Source organism: Balaenoptera musculus, chromosome 4 (assembly GCF_009873245.2).
Source record: "Balaenoptera musculus isolate JJ_BM4_2016_0621 chromosome 4, mBalMus1.pri.v3, whole genome shotgun sequence".
Lineage (NCBI taxonomy): Eukaryota > Metazoa > Chordata > Mammalia > Artiodactyla > Balaenopteridae > Balaenoptera > Balaenoptera musculus.
The window spans coordinates 38165595-38189911 of record NC_045788.1 but is presented as its reverse complement, the minus strand read 5'-3'; the positions used below and the strand labels follow the sequence as shown (position 1 = coordinate 38189911).

General features: G+C 37.1%; 1 protein-coding gene and 1 non-coding gene across 5 annotated transcripts in view; one reads left to right on the top strand and one right to left on the bottom strand.

Annotated features, from left to right (window-relative positions):
- Positions 1-21313, bottom strand: part of MLF1 (myeloid leukemia factor 1) — a 44472-nt gene extending 23159 nt beyond the window's left edge. For 3 of the 4 annotated variants that reach the window (XM_036851510.1, XM_036851511.1, XM_036851512.1), the window contains exons 1-2: positions 21154-21312; positions 2658-2805 (exon numbers count right to left, since the gene is read on the bottom strand). In XM_036851510.1, the coding sequence (XP_036707405.1) occupies positions 2658-2805; positions 21154-21200 (195 nt within the window). In that variant the 5' untranslated portion in view covers positions 21201-21312. Of the gene's footprint in view, positions 1-2657; positions 2806-21153 lie in introns of all 4 variants that reach the window. The other variant, XM_036851513.1, reaches the window with a different exon arrangement.
- TRNAW-CCA lies at positions 15097-15169 on the top strand. The gene has a single exon. It is a non-coding gene; the product is annotated as a tRNA-Trp (tRNA).
- Positions 21314-24317: the final 3004 nt, after the last annotated feature.

Below are 24317 nucleotides of genomic sequence, written 5' to 3'. Positions count from 1 at the left end.
CTAATTTCTGTTTCTACTTTCGCATCTAGTTATAAGACACTGACTTAGAAAAGTCAAGTTAGGATAGAGGTCTTCTGTTGCTACTGTTGTTTGTTTTTGTTTTCTTTTAATTAATTTAGTTAGTTTTGCTATAACATAAGTCTTTCATACTGAGACATAAACATGTCAAATGTATCACACCCTAGGGGAAAAAAGGTGAGCCATATCTCACCAGTACAAATTATAATGTACCGGGAAAGAAAAAGTGTTTTGGCTAAAAGAGAAGCTGAATGTTCCTGGGAAAACTGGATGAAATTCCTATATTTAAAAATTCCTACTGCCCTTCAACTGCCCTAGGACAGTGCTCGGAACTCTTGGTTGGCAAAGAGTTTTCATAGCTTGAACAAGAAAAAACTCCACTGGTGTTAGCTTTCTAAGACAGTTGATACAATATAATGTAATTGAAGAAGAATGTATACTACTTGATTTTAGATGGGAGAGGCAACTAAATACTACTTAGCAGTATTGACTATATAAAAAGTTATAAAACTCAAAGTTTTATGAAATGGTTTTGTCTAAATCTGATATAGTAAAAATTACCATTTACTTTTTATTTAATAGGTAGATGAGTACTGCAGTTTTTCTTGGGAAAATGTTTAAAGAGATTTTTATTAACTTAAAAAATAAGATGATAGGTTTACGTATAGGTGATTAGTGTACTTTACTCAGCATTGGTTTAAAAAAAAGCTAAAAGCTTTCCAGTCTATTTGAATATCATCATGCTCTCCATTAAGGTAGCCAATAGCCACATGTGGCTATTTAAAATTAGTTTTAAAATAATTAGAATTTAATTAAAAATTCAGTAGCACTAGGCACATTTCAAGGGCTTGATAGCCATATGTGGCTAACCACACTGAACAGGGCAGATTTAGAACATTTGCATCATCCAGAATGTTCTATTGGATAATGCTACAGACTTTAGCCTACACCTATGATTAATAATCTTAGACAAAAGTTAATTTATGTCACTATAAACTGGACAAGGTAGCAACTATTTTAGTTTTTCATTCAAATGTTGGTCTTGGCCTTCCTTTATATTCAGAGTTGTTTTCCTGCTTGACTTTCCTTATTTAATCATCACATTTATGCAACCATATTACTTCAGCTGTGTGGGTGTTTTTGGTTCCCCAAAACTTGATTTCAAGCCACACTGGCAAGGCAAATATGAGGCAAGCTAAAATACAAATAGTTCTACATTATGAATCGTATAAACTACAGTTTCACAGAAATTTATCTCTTTATTTGGTTACATATATTTCTTATTCCAGCTCATTAAACATTCAGATGCTTTAAGCACAAGTACCCAGGAAAGAAACGTTTACTTCTACTTCCAGTGGATGACCAGCAGAGTTACAGCTTAGGCATCCTCAGTAAGAACTTTATAGCTGAATTATAAACAGATCTCCTTTCTATGCTTACAAGGGAATAAAATTGTCACTTCTTTTTCTACAAAGGCTACGAGTAGCTCATTTATGCACGTAAATACAAAGCACTATATACAGCCCTACTCTTTCTTTGCTGTGGTTATAGCAGATACATAAAATGCTTCAATGCTCATGTGAAAGATAAAATTTCAGAATGTCATATTTGATTTTTCTGCTCTCTTTGACAATTTTTTCCTTTGACCTTAATTTTCAACTTTTATGGAAATTTATAGCTCTAACAGTAAAAAATATATATAATGATACCACATTAACTAATTTAAAAAATAACTGGAATGTAATTAATATATATATTGGAATAATATGTATGTGAAAAAGAATGTGAAGATTACTTTCATTTAAATGGCAAATGCAATGTTATCCATCAAACGTCTTAGGAGTATTTGAAACATTTTGCTCTATTTAAGACCACTGCAAATAGAAAAATACGAAAATGTTTTCCTGGAAGATTCTGGAAGTTTCCCAATTGACCAATTCAAAATGTTTACTGAGTTCTGAATATCTACATTTCTATTGCAGAGATTTATCTTTTAGAAACTCCTGTGGATTTGTTGTTCTAGAACTGCCATTCCTGAGGCTGAAGAAGCAATAGAAATAAGCAGAAAAGAAAATACTTAAGGTATATAAATATCCTGGGTTTTTTTTTTTGAGTTGAGTATGTTTGTAACCTTTTAGTTTTGCTCTCAGACAAGACTTCTGAATATATATTGTAGTTTTGCAAGGCTTTTGAATACAATTAAAAGTTAATCTAAGTTTTGAAGGTCCAAGGTAGCCATGCAGAAGACTGGTTTTTCCTGGTCCAATAGAGATAAAGCATTATACTATAGTTTTTTATTTTAAAGTGGGGGAAAAAAAGTGTTGTATGCAATGATATTTCCTTGCCTGTTCTAATGTAAGACATGGGAGTAAATGATAAGGTGAGGAAAAAACTATATACATATGGAAAACAATGTTTTAAGTTTGGCTTGTAATATATAACTTTATGGTGCTAAAAGTTTTAGTAGCACAGTGGAATTCTATACAATTAACAATTCATTGTTCAAGAACTCAGCTTTCCAACTGGTCCCTCCTTTTACATAAGTTATTTCTATAACATAAGTATTAGTCATATCCTGTTGTCAGAGATATATTCTTCTGTAATACTTTTCTTTACTAACTTTAAAATAAAGAACTTACAGTCAAGGAATTTTCTCCATCCTCATGTCCCGTATGGTTACGAGCTCTTCCTCTGCCATCAGAGATGCTGAACAGGTCTCTTCCAAAAGGTTCAGAAAAATTTCTCATCATCTGTCGCATACTTTCTCGGTGTGCCATAAAAGAATCACTGTTGAAAATACATAAGAGTATCATGTAAGAGTAAGTGTTGGAATTTAAATAATAAGTAGGCAGCTTAATACTACAAAGAATGATTTTGGGCTAATATGCTTGTTAAAGAGACGAAAGAAGAGTTTAGGAGAATAGAATTATCTCATAAAGACCCATTATTCATGAATACAAAACCTGTTCTGTTTGTTATCTACCCTAATTCACTTATGTATAATAGTAAAAATATACCTTTATTTATCTCATTGTATGAAATTGATAAACACAAAGTAACACATCTCAGGTAGCTTAAGCCAGCACTAAAGGAAATGGCAAAAAAGGACTGAAAAATACTGCTACCAGGTAGAGGCCACTTTGGGCAGTCAACATAAATTCTAGTGAGAGCTAATAAAGAATGCTGGCTTGTTTATTTTTTAACTCTTATTTATTAAATATGAGCATTGAGAACTATAGCTATGTTATGAATACCATAAAAGATACAACATTATTTTTTAAAAAACAGGTTTTTTTTGTCTTAATGTTATGGAGTTATAAGAGTTCTTTATATATTCTAGACATCAGGCTTTTATTATATATGTCTTATAAATACTTTTTTCCCCCAATCTTGGACTTGCCTTTTCATTTTCTTAACATCAGCTTACTGAGCCACACAGCCAGGATTCTTTGTTAGGTCTTCAGTTTTCACCAGACTATGACCTTTGCATGGAAATTTTATTTCTGACTTAGTTTTCTATCTCTGCCTTTCATCTTTAACTAACTCCAACTCCTATGACATTTTACATATCTCCATAAGCTTCTTTTGTTTTTAGAAGATGAGGAATAAGTAGAATTTAAAACATGAAGGGAAGAATTGTAATAGAAAGTCAGAAGTGGAAAATCTGAGGGGAGTATCGTATAAAAGAGTAAATTGTGTTGATTATTCTACCGTACCTTCTAAATTTCCTGCCTTAAAGTTAAAAGGCTTCCATTTTTATTTTGCATCTTCTAACATGGGAGATTTATTTGTAGTTTTTTTTTTTTTTTAACAAAATGTTCTAATATTACTGAACTTAATTTCAGTTAGGTATATTATTAACTTGATTATCTAGTCTCTGATAAACCAATGAACTCACTAATTTATATGTGTGGTACCCAGCTTCTAAGATGGCCCCAATGATCACCACTCCCTGGTACTCATGCCCTCATGTAAACCCTTCCTCCCCTTAAGTATGGCTGGACTTACAGACTTGCTTCTAATAGAATATAAGTGATGGGATGTCAATTCCAAAATTAGGTTTTTAGAAAGACTGTGGCTTCTGCTTGTACGCTCTCTTAGCATGATGGCTCACTCTGCAGGAAGCCGCTGCCACACTATGAGGCAGCCCTGTGGGGAGGCCCACATGAGTGAGCTTAGGGGCAGATTTCTGAGACCAGCCAACAGCCACGTGAAGGCACTTGGAAGTACATTCTCCGTCAGTCAAGCCTTAAGATGACGACAGCCTTGACTCACAACTTGACTGCAACCTAAGAGGCCCTGAGTTGGAACCACTAAGCTGCTCTTAGATTCCTAACCAACAGAAATTATGACATAATCAATGTTTGTTTTAAGCTGCAATAGATAGCTAATACATATTACATCCCCAAAAGCAGTGTATAATACATTTAAAACTGCCCTTATTCTGTCAATTTTGGTAGTTTCATCTAATGACTGGGAAGGAAATGAATACAAATCTATAAAAATAAGTAGGTCTGTTTCTGCATCATGAGAAAATGTTTTATAGATTTTCACCAAGTTTTGAGACTACGTTTGGGATGGTATGAATATATATATAAGATTCTATGGCATAAAACAAACCTCAGTTGAGGGTGGTGTTTCTTAGATAGGTGGTCTTACTCTAAAGCAGTTGAAACTGAGGTACAAGAAGCCACGGAACTGTTGATCAGGAGATACAAGTTTCATATATTAAAACACTTGGCCCAGAGAAAACTAACTCTGGTTTAAGCGAGCAACTCCCTTCTCCAACCCTACCTCCCCGCCCCCCAGTCAATCAAAAGTCACTAAGGAAGAAGTTCGGAACTACAGGTACTGACTGCAACGGAAATGCTTCTCTATGTAGCATGCTCCCAGGTGAGTGGAAACTTTATTTAAGAACAGTAAGCAACTCTCCCAAGAAATGGTGGAGAGACAATATGATATACAGGTTCAAGTTCAGCAAATGTTTATTGTGTAAATTGTGCATCAAGCACAGAGGTTGATTATTGGTCTGGAGGAACTTCTGGTCTGACAGAGAAGTGAGACTTTATGTTTTAAAATTAAGATTTTAAAACTTAGATATTGTATTAGTTTACTATTGCTTCTGTAACAAATCACCACAAATTTAGTGACTTAAAACAACACAAATTAATTTTCCTACAGTTCTAGAGGTTAGAAGCCCAGAATTGGCTAGAATCATTGTGTTGGCAGGGCTGTATTCCTTCTGGAGGCTGCAGGGGGAAATCGGTTGCCTTTTTCTAGCTTCTAGAGACTGCTCATATTCCCTGGCTTACGGCTCCTTTCCCCATTTTCAAAACCTGCAGCATAGCACCTTCAAATCTCTCTCTGATGCTTCCATATTTAAAAGACTCTTGTGATTAAATCGAGCCTGCCTGGATAATCCAGGTTATTCTCCTATTTTAAGGTTAGCTGATTAACCAAGTTAATTCCATCTATAACCTTAATTTCCCCCTGCAATGCGAAATGACATATTCACAGTTTTGGGGGATTGGGACATGGGCATCTTTAGGGGGGCATTATTCTGTCTACCACAAATACATTCCTAAAATCACTTTATTTAAAGCAATTTCCAATTGTTCCTGCCAGTCTGCATAAAATCATCTTAGAAGATTGAAAAGCTATAAAATACAGCTTGTGATTAACCTGGCACTAGTGTGCTGAAGGGGATTTCTATGACTGATGATGAAGACAATAGATTAAAGAACTTGAACCTGAATTAGGACAAGCCAAAAGACATCAGCTCCGAAAGCATCAGCTCTTGAAGATGTATCCACCCCAATGGCAGCATTCCCTCTGACTAATGGCCTGATTTGTAACTATTATTTCTTGTTATAATTCAAGGGGACTTTTGAGGTCCTTTATTAGACTACTAAATAATTACAATTTTTTAAAAAGTAATTTATGAAATCCATGCCAATGCAAACTACCTTCTGTTCTTAATGTACCAAAGAAAGGCTTCTGTTATACTTTCCCTCCCCCTCCCCCAAACCCTTTCCTGATACTTTTCCAGCTACTGTCTCCTTTCCTTTAGCACTTAAAATCTTCCAATAGTCATCTATACTTGTGTCCTTTACATCCTTGTAGCTCATTCCCTTTATTTCTTTACAAATGCCTTTTCCTTCCCTTCACCTCTGCATTAAAACGCCAATGATTCCCTTAACCTTCCAATTACTGAAACCCAAAGGTCATCCCTATTCCTTGAATTCTCCGCAGCATCTGGAACTTTCGGGGCAATGCACTGTTCTCAGCCATGTTTGATAAATTTCTCCTTTAAATTCTCCTTTCCTTCTCACCCTTGATGGAGCTTTCTTAGAGTCACAGATAGATTACTGATGTGTCAAAATGTTGATACCTCATCCTTGGGGCAGCCAGGTGGGGCCTGAACCTGCCAAAGTCCCTGGCGCTGGTTACTTCCAGCTTCTATCAGTCTCTCCTTCTTGTACTCCAAGGTGCTTTGCAAGTATTTTCTAATTGTGAATGATGTTAAAATGCTGAAAAGCACTGCCCCCTAAAGACATACTTCCTCTGGGCTTTACCCGGTCTTCTTTTCCCTGCCCTCTGTGCATTATTTCTTTTAACTTGACCATGCTTAAAAGTCACCAGAGGTACTCATCAAAATGCAGATTCCTGAGACATACGCCCAGGGATTTTTGATTCAGGATATCTGGAGCATGGCCCAGTCATCTGCATTTCAGCAAGCATTTCAAGTAACCCTAATGCAGATGTTCCAAGGACCTCAAGTGAATAAACACTATAATCTGTCCTCTTCAACCACTTTATCAGGGACTCTAGTTCAATTTCTGCTTGTTTTGATGCAAATGGTCTCCATTTATTTAACAAATATATACTGAATACCTTTGTAGAAGGCCCCAGGCAGTGGGTATAGAGCCCTGACTTTTGGAGGGCTAAAATCAATTTCAACTTCCTATTGGCCAGGAAGTTGTAATACTCTTTGAAGTACTCAGAGTATAAAGTACAATGATAAAGCAATTATTGAACATTTGCCCATTTCTATCCAAATAAGTCTGTGTTTACTGAAGTATAGTTGATTTACAGTATTATATTAGTTTCAGGTATACAACATAATGATTCAAGATATTTATAGACTATACTCCATTTAAAGTGATTATAAAATACTGGCTATATTCCCCACGTTGTCCAATATATCCTTGAGGCTTATTTATTTTATACATAATAGTCTGTACCTCTTAATCCCCTCTCCCCACCTCTCTTGCCCCTCCCCTGTGCCCTCTCCCCACTGGTAACCACTAGTTTGTTCTCTATATCTATGAGTCTGTTTCTGTTTTGTGATAGTCTTTCATTTGTTTATTTTTTAGATTCCACATATAATGATAGCATACAGTATTTGTCTTTCTCTGTCTGACTTATTTCACTAAGCATAATACCCTCCAGGTCCATTCATGTTGTTGCAAATGGCAAAATTTAATTCTTTTTTTATGGCTGAGTACTATTCCATTATACATATACCACATCATCTTTATTCATTCATCTGTTGATGGACACTTAGGTTTCTTCCATGTCTTTATTATAAATAATGCTGCTACGAACACTGGCATACATGTATCTTTTCAAATTAGTGTTTTCATTTTCTTTGGATATATACCCAGGAGTGGAATTGCTGGATCATATGGTAGTTCTATTTTTAGTTTTTTGAGGAAACTTCGTACTGTTTTCCACAGTGGCTACACAAATTTACATTCCCACTGACAGTGTACTAGGGTTCCCTTTACTCCATATCCTTGCCAACATTTGTTATTTGTGATCTTTTTGATGACAGCCATTCTGACAAATGTGAGGTGATATCTCATTGTGGTTTTGACTTGCATTTCTCTGGTGATTAGTGGGATGTTGAACATCTTTTCATGTAGCTGTTGGCCATCTTTATGCCCATCCAGTGAATTTTTTTCCTAAAAATACTGCAGTTTTCACTTCTAGAATTTCTATTTGGTTGTTTTTGTTTTATAATTTCTCTTCCTCCACTGAGATTTCATATCTTTTCATTCATTGTAAACATATTTTCCTTTACATCATTGAGCAAAATTATAATAATTGCTTTAAAATCCTTCTTGGTTAATTCCAACATCTGGATCAGTTTGGGATCAATCTCTATTGATTATCTTTTCTCTGGAGAATGGGTCGCATTTTATCCTGTTTTTTTTTTTTTGTCAAATAATTTTGGATTGTATCTGTAAATTGTGGCTATTATGTTTGGGAGCTGTGTATCTGTTATATTCAGGAGTAGTGTGGGTTGCTGTTGTTGTTTTAAGCAGGAAATTATTCTGGCTGGCCTTAATATTAAAATTCTGTCTCTTGAGTGGCAGCTCAATTCTCAATTTAGTTTTTATCCTTGGCTGAACTGCTTTATGTCTCTCCCACATATACAAGGTGTAAGGCTCAAATGGAGACTTGTGCAAAATTTATTAACAGTTCTTAGAGATCACCCTCTCTGATTCTCTCCCCTTTTGGGACTTCACTCCTCATTTTCCTGTGACTGTGGCTGCACTGAACTTTGAGCCTGGTTCTTAGGCCAGACTGTTTCAAGTCTTCTATCAGAGTTTTAGCCACCCCTACATAGCACAGATCAAGCTTACCCATAGGCTACCATTGCTTTCCCTTCTTCCAACTGTTGAGTCACCTCCAGTGTATGTCTGATTTTGGTCATTTTCCAGTACCTTCTCCAGAAAGTTGTTTTTGTGTTTTATTCTGGCATTATACTGTTATCTGAAGGAGAGTTGGTACAACCGGAGCTTTCTTGGCTATGCTAGAAATGAAGGCCTCCTGAAGATATTAATCTCACATTCTATAGTCTTTTTTGTTTCATTAGTTTTGTTTCCTTAAATGTTCGTTCTTCTGTTTGGTTAGTGTAGCTTCTGTCTTTCATGATGTTAGTTTTCCTCAAATGTTTGCAGTTATTTACATATTTTGAACAAGATAAAGAAATAAATGGATGAAGGGACATGAGTGGTTAAAAGTATTTTAAGTGAGTTTATAGATCTGAATTAGGAGGGAGAAGCTGGAATGTGTGCTTAGTCCTACAGTTTGGTTTAGTATTTGAGATTTCCTGTTTTAACCTCCTCCCCAAACCCTTTCAATCCAAGGCCTAATAGACTACTCTCTCTTTCTTCTATCAAATTAGCTTCTCTAGCTTTTTACAATTTTCTTTTATTTTTACTGTGGTAAGAACATTTCCTATGAAACCTACCCTCCTAAGAAAATTTTAAGTGTACAATACGGTATTGTTAACTACAGGCACAATGTTATACAGCAGATCTCTAGATATTACAATTTTCTTTTTCCTTCGTTCCTGAGACACAGCACAGCAAAGGAGTACCTTGGGAGCAATAATTTATCCTTCTAAAAAGGAAATGAGGGGAGGGTAGTGTGACTGTAGACTTTAATCCTCCCCATCATGTATAGTTATTTACACTTACCTGCTTTAAAATAGCAACACAAACGAGAAAAAGACGTTGGGGTTGGAAGAGAGCTACAGATTGGGGGAAGGGGAAGAGGATATAAAAGACAGATTGGCATTCAATCCATTTCAACTTCCTTTCAATGTGCCTTTTTATACTGCAGACGTTCAAAAGGTAAAATTTGATTTCCTACACCCCACTGCAGCTAAGATTCTGGATTTAGGTTCTGCCAATTATGGACAATGGACAACTGGAAGGTAGAGGTGTGGGAGAGTCTGTATGTACTATTACTTTTGTTTGTTGGTAAACATGATCACAGAGCTACATAGTTTTTCTGTAGCAGTATTAGCAACTCAGAGTGTCTCATCACTAGAGCTTTATGGGTATTGGGGGACAGGAAGTGAAATCCATTTCGCTGATATGGTTGCTATCAGGTACACAATGGCTTTGGAGTTAGGAGTAGCAGCAGCTTCCCAATTTAGTGATTTCCTAACTTGGGAAGTGGCAGTTGCTTCCCCAGTGGTCTGGATGTGATGTGACTTTGAGGGTCATTCTTGAAAGTTCAACCTAGAGTCTGTTTCTTCAGCCATCACAGTGATTCTCTAAGCCAACTAATGCCCTGTAATAAATCATTTTCTGCTTCAAGTTGCTAGAGTAAATTTTGTTTTCCACATTCGAATGTCAACGTAGGTGGGAAGGTTTACTCCTTTTATTTTCATCAGCCTTAATCCCATTGCAGCATGTCTGAACAGTACTGTTTCAACTATTTTATCATTTTTCTTGTATGTACTCCTCAATATTTTTTTCTACTTTCTTTTCTTCCCCTTGAAGGGAAGGCATAGGTTACCATTATTGGGAGTCAAGGGGAAATTTTTTTTTTTAATTTAAGTTAAAAATAAAGTCTTGCTATTTGTGTTAGCCCTCTTCATAAAACAAAGACTTTTGAAAATAAAATAACATACAGAAAATATTATTAGTCTTTTCTGCCCAATTAGAAGCTTCTTGAGGAAAGGGGACACATCTCTCTTGCTCCCTCTACAAAATTATCTGGCCCACAGATGTTTCTGGACTGACTGATGGAACAATAACCAAAAAAGGATAGGAAAAGAGCCATTGAAGACTTTTCAGCACTTTAAAAGCATTCAAATGGAATATAATGCCACCTTTGAAAGTGCAAGGCAGATATTTATGTATTGATATAGAAGTATTAGCAAGATATGTAGTACACCTCCATTTATATTAAAAATATTCATGTGCATATGCTTATAAATGTATAGAATATATCCCTAGGAGGCTATGCAGCAAACTGGTCATAGGGGTTGCATTCTGAGAGGGTGGCTAGATGGTTGAGGGCCAAAGGTGGGAGTCTTTTTTTGTCTTAAATTATTTTATTGAAGTATAGCACATATAGAAGAGTGCACAGATCAATCACAACTGTACAGCTCAATGAGTTTTCCCATTTTTAAATGTACAGTTTAGTGTTAATTATATTTGCTTTGTTGTGAGGAGGGGTCTTTTAATTATGTACTCTTCTGTACCTTTTTGAGTTTTTGCCATAAGCATGTATTACACATTCCAAAAACACATTTTTGAAAATGTAAAGCACCTTGATACTTTACAAAATAAGGTATTAATTGCTGGATGTTGGATGTCATTAAATTTTAAGAGATTTTCCTCATTTTTTAAAGTCTTACAGTGCATGTGTAAACATGGAAAATTGAAATGGGATAAAAGTTCTACAATTCCAAATCCAATGTAAATGTTCAGTTCAGACTGTATAAATGTGGTTTTTTCCCCCTAATAGTAATAAAGCTTATTTCTTGGCAAATCCCACTAAAATGCTGTAAAATAAAGTATACCAATTTATTTCTGTGAAAACCCTAAAGCTTGTCAAATTTTGGTATTCATGGTAAGATGTTACTAAGTTTTATGCTTCAATAAATTAATATTTCCCATCTGTTTTCAGTTAGGCATTAGTTTTAATTATATGCTAAGACAGAACTTTACTCCAAAAAGTATTGTGTAGTTCTGAAGTCTTATTGCCTTAATTCGACTTGAACATAATTTCTGAAAATTGAATGTAGAAATTTATGTCGAATGTTTCAAATGATTAAATTGATTCTACAATAACTGGTGTAAAGGTGAGTGTTTTGTTTTTTTTTTAATTAATTATTTTTAATTTTATTTATTTTTTTGGCTGCATTGGGTCTTCGTTGCTGCACGCGGACTTTCTCTAGTTGCGGTGAGCAGGGACTACTCTTCATTGTGGTGCGTGGGCTTCTCATCGCGGTGGCTTCTCTTGTTGTGGAGCACGGGCTCTAGGCGCGCAGGCTTCAGTAGTTGTGGCACGTGGACTCAGTAGTTGTGGCTCGTGGGCTCTAGAGCACAGGCTCAGTAGTTGTGGCGCACAGGCTTAGTTGCTCTGCAGCATGTGGGATCTTCCCAGACCAGGGCTCGAACCCGTGTCCCCTGCATTGGCAGGCGGATTCTTAACCACTGCGCCACCAGGGAAGTCCCAAGGTGAGTGTTTTTAAGTTGTCTAAAGGATTTCCAGCAATTAAAATCTAGTCTTCTACTCAGAAAGCAGTGCCATTTCCCAGGTACATTTGATGATATTATGAAGTATTAAAATAAAAAATAAAAAGATGAGTATTCTCTAAATAAATCTAATAGGGAGGCTGTTTATGAGAGTGTTTCCTGACTGCTTTGTTCTACAGATCTGTTTACTCTTGTGTAGTATCAATTGTTTTAGAGGAAACTCGTTAAGTAGAGAAAGAAATATATTTACAAGCGACAAATAGCAGGTCCTCTGCATACCTGACCAACACGATAAGTTTCAACCACCCCTGCATTAGGACCACTGCTGGTCTGGATGATTGATCCGTATTCTAAAAAACTGTAACATGTCAGTACTCTTACTTCTTCATTTGTTCTCCTACTGTCACTCCCTTGTCCTTTACATACCAATCCACTTGCGGACATTGCCCTGACTACTTTCCAGCCTCCTTCCTGCTGACAAATTTTATGCAAAGTCATAAAAGGAAAGTGCTCTCCAGTGTGTGCAGGTTGAGGATGCTCTTAGTGCAACAGAACACAAAAATTTCAACAGGAGTCCAAAAATTAAACTGTTCTTAACCAAATTAGTAACCGAATCTCTGAGAATGAAGAGTCTCTTTAGTTGAACGTTCAGTATTAACTACAGAAATGTACTTGCACTAAATTCTTTTAGGAAATAGGATAAAATGAAGACACTAGAGCATTAGGTTTATTTAGAGATTATTCATATTTCATTCTTTCCAACTAAAAACAGACTCTAACATATTACGGATAATCAAGTAAAGACATTATACATACAATGAAGAAAAATATCATAAATAATTTTCCCATGAATTCTTATAGAATTTTTAGTTTTGGATTTTTGTCTTATTAATAGGAGTTATGGGCACGGAAAATTTAACAGACTGCTATTCCTAGACCTGCCACCTGTTAAAAGTTTGAGAATCACTATTTTAGCAGAATTATAGTCAACTAGCACTATGCGGAAGTTGTGACAATTTAAAAATTAAATGGATCAATGGCACACAATGAGACTAGAGGGCAGAAATAGAGTTTTATGCTTTCCCAAATCAAGACGTGAAGATTAAAAGTTAGTTTACAATTAAGGAATCAGAATTTGGTGTATGTATCTCCCTAATTTTTACTTAAAGAGACAGAGTTTCAAGTAGTTCTAAGACCAATAAACGAGTTGTCTAAGAAATAATTTCTAGTTTTTACCTAAAAAACCAGACTATTCCTAAGTATTTCATATCTAGATGATACTCAATGCCAGATGATACCAAGAAATTGGAATTATTGTTAATTTTGTTAGATGTAAATATGGTATTGTGGTGATGTAAGAATACAACAGTATTTTTCAGAGATGTATTTGGAAATACATATGAATAAGATGACAAGAAGTCTGGAATTTGGTTTAAAACACTTTGGGGACTTCCCTGGAGGTGCAGTGGTTAAGAATCCGCCTGACAATGCAGGGGACATGGGTTCGAGCCCTGGTCCGGGAGGATCCCACATGCCGTGGAGCAGCTAAGCCCGTGCGCCACAACTACTGAGCCTGTGCTTTGGAGCCCGTGAGCCACAACTACTGAGCCCACGTGCCACAACTACTGAAGCCCGCATGCCTAGAGCCCATGCTCCACAACAAGAGAAGCCACTGCAATGAGAAGCCCATGGCCGCAACGAAGACCCAATGCAGCCAAAATTAAATAAATAAATAAATTTATAAAAAAGAAAACAAAACGCTTTGGAGACAGCAGCAGTGATAGAGATGGGTAAAGCAGGTGTAAATTTCGAAATTCTGGGCGAGGGGTATGCAGTATTGTTATACTGTTACACTTTAGTAGTATATATTCAAAATGTTTCATAAAAATCTTTAAAGAATAAAAAAGAAATAGAACTATGTAGAGTTAAAGGATTTCGTACCATCTGATGTTTTTAAAATGGATGATTCAAAAGAGAGTCATTTTGCTGAGATCTCTATACTCACTGCACGTTTAGAGCTTAGAATATGGGTACAAGTATGAAGATTAAAATGTTCATTCTAATTAATATGCAGTTACTTAAGAAAACCAGTCAACTTTCCCTTTAGATACGTGGATGACTTTCAACTGCATGAAGAAAGATACTTCAGGGAATACTAGTTTTGCTCAGTGAATAAATGAGTATTAAATAGCTATTATTTTCCTATAGAAACATAACATTCAGTAAGATTTATTTTTCTGATTGCATTATAATTGGGTTAAAAATGCAGCAACTAAAGGTGGCTCATTTAAAATGTTGCCCAGGTTTCTCTTTATTTAAATAGGAGTAGGTATATTTATACATAGAGCAAATGCTAAAAAAATCTTAATTTTGGGGCTTCCCTGGTGGCGCAGTGGTTGAGAATCTGCCTGCCAATGCAGGGGACACGGGTTCGAGCCCTGGTCTGGGAACATTCCCACATGTTGCAGAGCGACTAGGCCCGTGAGCCACAATTACTGAGCCTGCGCGTCTGGAGCCTGTGCTCCGCAACAAGAGAGGCCGCGATAGTGAGAGGCCCGCGCACCGCGATGAAGAGTGGCCCCCACTTGCCGCAATTAGAGAAAGCCCTCGCACAGAAACGAAGACCCAACACAGCCATAAATAAATAAGTAAATACATACATACATACATTAAAAAAAATTTTTTTTTAAATCTTAATTTTTTTATTGACATGAACAAAAGGCTGCTTGTTGGAAAAAGCATTAAGACAAAAGTGGGCTCACAGTCTGGCTTTTGCACCTGTCTGAACCATTCAGGAAGAAACCTGGCTGGACCCTGAAGTGAGTTCAACTCATGTCTACCCAAAACAGCAGCTGCTTGGAAAGAGGACTTTAAGATTTCTCCTGCTCAAGCTTGAATTTTTTTTTTTTTTTTTTTTTAACAAAGGGAAAATCTCTTGTGGTAACAAGAAGTTATTTTAATATTTTAAAAATTAATCTAATAGAGTTTGTTTTCTCAGGTAGGAAGAGTTTTTATATTTTTCTACTTATTCATATTGTTCTCTTTTGAAAATTAATGTTTTGGGACTTCCCTGGTGGTCCAGCGGTTAAGACTCCATGCTCCCAATGCAGGGGGCCCAGGTTCGATTCCTGGTCAGGGAACTAGATCCCGCATGCAGCAACTAAAGATTCCACATGCCGCAACTAAAGATCCCGCAGGCCATAACAAAGATCCCGCATGCTGCAACTAAGACCTGGTGCCGCCAAATAAATAAATAAATAAATATTTTTTAAAAAAGAAAGAAAATTAATGTTTCAGTTTTCTAGGAAAATAAACTAGAAATATGATGACACTTTACAAAGCTAATACCCTAGAAATTGGTCATACTGTGTACATAAACTGGTCTAAAGTAATAACTTGAAATGTGGTTAAAGATTTATATGAAAAATATTCTTTGTACATCCACAGGATGCAATATTTTGCATCCACTAAATTCATGCTTTAAAGAATACCTAAAGACTAGGGAAATGCTTATGGTATATGTTGAGGAAAAACACAGTATATTTATTTTTATAAATTTATTTATTTTATTTATTTATTTTTGGCTGCATTGGGTCTTTGTTGCTGCGCGGGCTTTCTCTAGTTGCGGTGAGCAGGGGCTACTCTTCGTTGCGGTGCGCAGGCTTCTCATTGCGGTGGCTTCTCTTGTTGCGGAGCACAGGCTCTAGGCGCGCGGGCTCAGTAGTTGTGGCGCAGGGGCTTAGTTGCTTCGCGGCATGTGGGAGCTTCCCCTACCAGGGCTCGAACCCATGTCCCCTGCATTGGCAGGCAGATTCTTAACCACTGCACCACCAGGGAAGCCAAAACAGTATATTTATAACCATAAAGTTTAGTTCCAATTTTGGAGAAAAAAATTCATATATGGAAAATAGAAACGAAATACACCAAAATAATGATAGTAGCTAAAATCTTGGGTTGCATGATTTCCTTTACCAAATTTTCTACAGTCTTCAGATTTTCCATGAGAATGCATTTTCATTTAAATGAGGAAAAATTTACTTATACTATTATGATGGCCATACTACTTCTTTCAGCATTGTTGACACAAACCACAATCAAACAGAATGAAATTTGGCACCAAACATATGTTTTCTACTCCATTATATTTACCTATCAGAAGCTAGGAAAAATTGTTGCCCCTCCCCCCACAAAAAAATCTTAACTCCTAGATTGATTCTGGGTCTCTTGGGATAACCTCAACATAAAAGTGTTTTTTTAAGGGCTGGTAATGTTTCACTTCAGAATAAGTTTTTTTTTTTTTCAAGATTCTCTCAAATATATATGTTGTATATATATATATAATAAATATATATATTATATATACATGTAATATATATATTTTACCAGAATTACAATTTTACTGGCCTGTACAAGAATATAGATATTTGTGCTTCTAAGTAAAAAAGCAGTACACTATTCTTTATCACACAAGGGTCTTAGATAACTAAGATGATAACTAGATGATAACTTAGATAACTTAGATAACTAATGGCAGTCCCATTCATCAAGGGAAATTCCTTCCTTCCATTATACATGGTAGTGGCATAAGCAGATTGCTATGGGTCTTTGATCACAAAAAAATGTTTCCTAGTCTCAGTAAGGTGTATGGGTCCATAAAGAAAATAGATCAGATGATATATTTTTGACACTAGAAATAATGCATACAACCTTCATAAGAGAATCTTTTAGGGCATGGACCATGACTTCTACAAATTTATAACAAAGTCCACGGGGCTGGGCATATAGTAGAAAACTAAGAAATACTTGAAGAATGAATTACATTTTCATAGGCAATTTTATTTGCCTACTGTTTAGAAGCACAGTTTAAAATGGTGGTGTGGCAGAAGGCTTTGATATTGTAAGAGATGTAGGAATGACTATGGCTCCTTCCCATCCTGTAGGTACTCCCCTACTTCTGTGTGAATGCTTACAAAGTCATTGATAGAACTAAGCATTATGATATGATCAGATGGTACCACATGGCATTCTTTGACTATGTCATAATTGTGTTGTGCTCCTTGGCTCCTAACTCAATGGTTCGTACTTAACGAGCCAAAGAATGCCCCGAATGAACAGTCTAGTGTATTTAATAAGGTGATTTTGTTTTATTTTCTGCCGTGGTAATATTCTCAATCAAGAAAATATCAGTCAATGTCTGTCTTGTATGTGTAATACATTCACTTTCAACTCAGTAAATAGGTCAAAGCAGTGTCCTCTGACTACCTCCAAAGTGCAAAATAAATAAATTTTTAAAAATTAAAAATAGAGTTTATAGATATGTAAATTTTAGCCCCTGATGAGAGTGAGGAGACAGAGAAAGTAACATCCTAAGAATATATGCAGGGTTTCTTTAACCAAAGACTGGTCATCACAATATGGTGCCCACATGAAGAGTTTGGGTGGCTTAAAGAAATGCTAACAATTTATAACGAAAAATAAGGTTGATTTGCCTTATTAAAGGCTGTTTAATGTCTAATAGCCGATAAGTGGTAACATAGCTATTCTTTGTAGACTTGCACGATCAGAATTTCATTTCCGTAGCTCAGAAGATTCGAAGTTCATGTTTCTGTACAAAGCAGAAGTTTCTAGATTGTACTAAATATATGTAAACTTTTACATTTAATAATCAATGTTTTTTAGGGTGTAGGATAGATGCCAAAACCATTTTATTCTCAAATTAATTTTTCTGTCCATACTGGCATGTTTCTATTCTTAAGAAAATGCAAACGGAAGGAGAAAGTAGTATTCTTGAGAGAAAACTGCATGCCAGGAAGTGCTAGCTTTTAGCCTTTGTGTTTTTAACCAAATTACAGGTATTATTTGTTTAAAAAGGTATATGTGAATGTATACTGTGAGGCAATTTTCACTGAAATAACTTCAGCTCTGAAACATATATGACACCAAAAATGTCCCAAATATATAATAAAACAACGAACTTTAAAATATCACTTTTGAAGTTTCCCTTTAATTTTCTGATGAAACATTTAATATGTGCTATTATAGGAAGGTAAACATTAAAAATGAATATATTTGAATTCAAAACTAGATTTTGTCTTTTACTCAAATCTCTAAAGTGTTTGACAATTTGACACTGTATTTTACTAGTCTCAATTTATTTAATCATTCTAATTTCATATCCAAGAAGTATATACTTTTTGTCTGCCCACTTTTAATTAGTAAATTAGTAGAGTGTGCTTATTATTAATATCCCTGATTCTGAACTAATGAATTATTTAGAAAATGGTAGTATTTAAATTAGAAAGTGCCAACATCGACAATGGCACCTGTTGAAAGCAAATACATATCTTCCTCTACTTGTGATGGGGTTACATCCTGATAAACCCATCGTAAGGTGAAAATAACCGTAAGTCGAAAATGCGTTTAATACACCTCATCTACCAAACATCATAGCTTAGCCTAGTGTACCTTAAACGTGCTCAGAACACTTACGTTAGCCTGCAGTTGGGCAAAACTATCAAACACAAAGCCTATTTTATAATAAAGTATTGAATACCTCGTGTAATTTATTGAATACTGTACTAAAAGTGAAAAACAGAATGGTTGTCAGTGATGCGTTGTTCACTCTCGTGATCGTGGCTGACAGAGCTGAGGCTCACTGCCCCTGCCACTGCCTACCTTGTGACAGTATTGTACCACGTGTCGCTAGCCGGGAAAAGACTGAAATTCAAAATTCAAAGTATGGTTTCTACTGAATGTGTATTGTTTTCTCACTATGGTAAAGTTGAAAAATCTTAAGTGGAACCATCGTAAATTGGGGACCATCTGTAACTACTTTCAGCAATCCAGCAATCAACTAAATACCACATTAACTACAAGACAGAGTAAAAGACACCAGATTGTCATTAAACAATATCTCTTGAATACTTTCTACATGTCAGACATTAAAATAGCCACTAGGGAACCCAATGACCAGACACATAATGTTAGCAATAGGGATAATATTTATATAAAAGATGGTGGGTATGGAACCCTTCTGTGTTCCTTAAGGTCAGTGGATGATTTAATAAGGAGTCTGTCACCTTTATCAATTCCTTATGCTTGACTTATATTTAGTGGATTCTCATTTTGTTTGGGGTTCGGGTAAAAGGGGTGGGTCAAATGACACATTACTTGAAATAAATATAAACTCACATTCTCTTTCTCCCTTGTCTCCCCTAATTATGTTTATTCTCTATATTGTTAATTGTGGAGCAAAGAAATTATAAGTCAGTTTTATAAAGGTAATTAATTTTATCCCAGATTTCTAAGATATGGCTGCCTGCATTTGAAGAAGGCTACAGAAAATGATGACTGAAAAACCTACTGACATGTAACTGATGGTCCTATCCATCCTAAGCCCAGGGGAAGAGTGTTCTTTGATGTATGCCTACTATTTGTGGTCTGTTACTATTTCTGACCCTGACTCTTGGGTTCATTGCCTTTGCTCAGAAAGCGTCACCCAAGAGTTTAAATTACACTTTTGCTAGATGTTTTAAAGAAGGTACTAATTATACATTCATGGTTTAGTTTAGTTCATTGCTCTTTTGATATAATCAAAGACAATACAACTCAAAAGTTGTCTGTCATAATCTTCTTAGCTGTCGCCCATTGTACTGATGTCACAATTACATAAGAACCACTTCGACAGCTCAACTAATCTAAGGATATATTTAGTCCCTACTCTCAGAGGCTTTTAAAAGAGCAAATCATAATACAAAATTTGAAATCTGTTAAAATGACACTGGTCATAAATGTCCCAACTGCTCCTAAACAAGTTAAAACAGCATGATAAATTTGCTGGAGTCCATACACCCCTTAATTATAATGAATAATCTTTAGAATAAAATATTAATCATTTAATTTTTTCTAAATTAATCATTTCATCTTTCTACTGTTAATTTTCTTTCAGTTATTACTTTTATGTTATTTGGTTTTAATATAGTACTAATACATTTAAGCCAATACAATATTTTTCTTTAAAAACAAACAAAAAAATCGAAGTAGTAAACTGTTAACATTTTAACTTTTTTAAAAGATAGTCCCCAAGTTGCATAGATAGAGAATTTAAGTGATCAAAATAAATTAGGACAGCAAGTCAAAATTCAAACTGGCAAAACACTTGGGTAAAAAAGTAACACAAATCTTCCTGTTTTAGGGATCACTAGATTGTGTTATCACTTTTATATAATCGACAGAGGAAGAACTAAAGAAAAAACAAGACACAGCAAAAACCAGAAAATTAGATCATAATGAAACAACTAATTTCTGGATGCCTTCGTCTTAAGGCATCATATTATTTAACTCGGAACCATTCACCGGGTTGGCACTTGTTTACCTGAGGTGTTCAGCGCACCTCTCTCTGCTTCCCTGTCCTATTTGTACTTTTGACAGAAAGAGGAGTCTCTCTCCAAACAAGGCTAGCTTTGTAACAAAGCAAGCAAAGGAAACAAACAGGGCACCTGGCAATATCCAACCACCTCCAGGGAGAGACAGCAAAACTCTCCAAGTGCTCTTATAAGCACGTATTATGGAAAATACTGTTTTAAAAAAAAGTTTCCTTTTTCGAAGACTTATTAAACATTCCCTGCCCCTCATTTGGAATAGAAGCAGGTGTGGAAAGGGTCCTGTAAGTACAATTCTCTGCAGAAGTTCCACCGAGAGGGCAGTTATCGTCGTCACCTGCAAAGCCTCTGCGGCTGCGAAGGCGGGACTCCCAACACCAGAAGCACAGGGGTTGGGGGGCGGGAAGTATCCGAAGTCTGGCCAAGTTGAGAGCAGCCGGCACACGGGTTTGTTGGGCGGGGAAGCCTGCACAGACCTCCCCCCTCCTCACGCCCGGTAAATTTCTCTCCCCTCCTTCCCACGTCCCGAAATCCTCCTCTCCTCTCCCTCACACGCCCCTATATCTTCTTCGTTCCCTCTCACGCCCCCTAAGTCTTCCTCTCCCTCAAGTTGCCTCCTGGAGTCACTCGAATTCCCTCTCGCCCTCTTTGGAGTTTTAACTGACTCTTTTCCCTTAAGATAGCTCCGCTCAAGATCCCCGAGTTCCCGCGCGACCGCCGGCTCCCGGCCCGCCGACACTCACGAGAAGAAGGGATCATCCTCAAAGCTGCTGCTCAGCATCCCGAACATCCTGGCTCTGTTTCGGGCGGCGGCGTTTGCGGACAGATTGGAAAACGATGTAATGCCGCGGCCGCGACCCGAGCCAGCCGGTCCAGCACTGTCAACGCTTGTCTCCCAGTCGCTAAGGCCGTGCCCGTCGGGAAAGGCGGTGCTTGACGCGGAGCTGCTTTCCCATTGGACGCTGGTCCCATAACGTCACAAAGATGAGGCGGGGAAACAATGTGCCGCTGCCATGGCAACCGCCATCAACACAGGAGACTGGAAGTTTGGCCACGCGCCAGCCAGGCAACCCATCGTGAAGCCTCCGGTAGCACGAGATAGCTTGTTCTCTGGGCTGCAGGAACACAAAAATCAGTCTACCCCCTGTGTGACCTTGGGCAAATCCCCCTCGGCCTCGAAACCCAAGTCTCTTTTCGGGAAAATGGAGATGGGTCAAGATTTAGGCTAAATGGCATCCAAAGACCCATTCACCGGCCACATTTTGTGATCCACAGCAGAGTCCTATATCCGAAACTCTCTGTGGTGGTTGGTCGGACGCTGTGAACAAATAATAAGAAAAGATATGCAAAAAGTTTTTGAGTACAGTTAGTAAATAGTGTACCCAGTACTTGAGGGAAATGGGATGAGGCCTATCAGATTTCAACAAACAATATTTGCCTTTTGTGAGCCTGAACTGAAAGCAGTGTTTCCCAGAGTGGGAAATGCTTAAGTTTTACGTAGACATGTTATTTAAAAATAAGATGAGAACTTTGCTTTCTTCCATCCTCTTTCCAGTCCCTATTTCAAGAAGCAAGTCTCACTTTGATGCTGGTATGTCTTTAACACCTTCTCCAGCATTCCTTAACAGAGTAGGACTCAGGCACAAGGCCTGCAGCAAGCAGCCATAGCCAACTAAAATGCCATTACTGTATATTTTTGCTTTAATTATATTTATATCTGAGCCTTCTGTTTACGGCAAGTGAAACTGGTTTTAAATTTAAAGCAGTAACTAGTTTTTAAACACTTAAGTGAAAAAGTGAGCTAATTTAAGGAAACAGTACAGGTGGGATTTGGATATGTTGGGGGCTAGGGGGAGGGCATCATGACAGTGGTTCTCACATTATTGAACTTTGGAAAACACTGTCCTGAGAACTTGCAGGACCCTAGAGAAAGGTGGAGAAGAAGAAAGAAAGAACATTAAAGAAAGAGAAGAACAATTGAGTCTAAGAAGAGAGAAAATGCACCTTGCATGTCCATCCTTAATTAAGTGGGCTCCCCAGCCTCTCTAGAGGGCTGTCATGTGGAGACAGAGTGTTAGCCATGGCTCCACAGGGCCTCCTGGGATTGGGCCAGAGAAGTGGCACTCTGCCAGAGTGAAGAAGCGTGCAGGGCCTGATTTGGAGGTGGCAGGAGTACTCAGGGTTATTTTGGGAGCCAGAAATTTAATCCTTTGGACCTTTTACCTCCCCACCTTTAGCCAAGTTCTCTGGCAGCCCCCCTTTCCCGAGACTGGTGACATGAGGTTGGGCAGCCTTCACAGCCCAAGTTGAGATAGCATAGCCCTTCTGGGGAAGAGGATATTTTCTTCCCCAGCCTCAGAATGAAGTTCAGAGAGCACATACATATTAGGGATCTTCTTGATTAGTTTCAAGGCAAAAAAAAATAGTTTTAGAAAACCTGAAATTATTTTCTCTTTAAAATAATACAACCCAAGATGTTAAGGAGGCCACGCTTTAAAAAAAAAAAAAAAAAAAAAAACTTAAATTAAATGGGGTAAGTTATTGGTGATAAATGATAGGATTAAAATAGTTCTGGATTAAGGTCAAATAAAGCAACTTGTGAGACGTTTTTCCCTCTTGTTCCCATTGGGATTTTTCTTAGAATTGCACTGTTAAAACATGAAAACTTTAGTCCAGGCACAGGTTAGTCAGGGAGTTACCTGGAGCTTCTAAAAGCAGTTTGGTCCTAATGGCCAATGCTTAAAAAATAGTTAGTAGAGGAAAAAGGAGAGTTGAAGCTAAAGAGACCTCATCAGTTTCAGATCAGATAGGTAAAGAGGGAGGAGGTGAAAGACGAGGTGGGTTGGCAGAGGATGAATACCAGAGGAGGGGAGAATAGAGATGCAGAGCAGGACTAAGGGGAGAAGGTCCTGGACTTGGCTATAGATAGAAAAACAATAGCTCGTATTTATTGAATGTGTGCCAGGCACTGTTATAGGCACTTCATGTGTATTAACTCATTAAATCCTCACAAGATTTTTATGGAGTAGCAATGGTTTTTTATCTCCATTTATAGGTAATGCAACCAAGACACAGAGAGGCTAAGAAAATTGCCAAAGTTCACACTGCCAGTAATTGATCTGGGTGGGGTGCCTGGAGTTTTCCCTGGTGGGGGCTACTTACACCAATGTGGGTGATGGGCCACACTTAAAGATGCAGGATGAAAGCAAGTTATTATTTCTCAAAATTATGCTGACAAACTAAAAAATGGACCCAAATTAAACAGTATAAAATTCAGTGGGAATATATTAAAATCAATTCAATTCAATTGTACAAATATCTACTGAGTGCCTACTCTCTGTCAGTGATTGATCTAGACACTGAGGTGTTGGTGAACAAAACAGACAAAAATCCCTGTCCTCCTGGAGTATATATTCTTGTGAGGGCAGAATGAAAATAAATAACACAGAAAGTAGTATGTTAAAAGGTGATAGGTGTTAGGGGAAAAAACCAAGCAGGGTAAGGGGGATGGAGGTGTGTAGTTATAAACAGGGAATTCTGTGTAGGCCTCATCGTGAAGGTGAATTTGAGCAGGCTCACTGGAAGGAAATGGACATGTATTGGAAGAGCATTCCAGGCCAGTGCAAAGGCCCTGAGGTAGCATGTTCCTGGTGTATATAATGCACAGTCTATTCATAGGTCCTGAAACTTACCTTCAGAGGAATGAGATAAGTCAAGTAAAGTGAAAATTACCTATTAGGATGCCTTCTTATTCTGGATGCCTTTGTCTTAAGGCATCATATTATTTCACTTGGAACCATTCACCGGGTTGGCACTTGTTTACCTGAGGTGTTCAGTGCACCTCTCTGCTTCCCTGTCCTATTTGTACTTTCGACAGAAAGAGGAGTCTCTCTCCAAACAAGGCTAG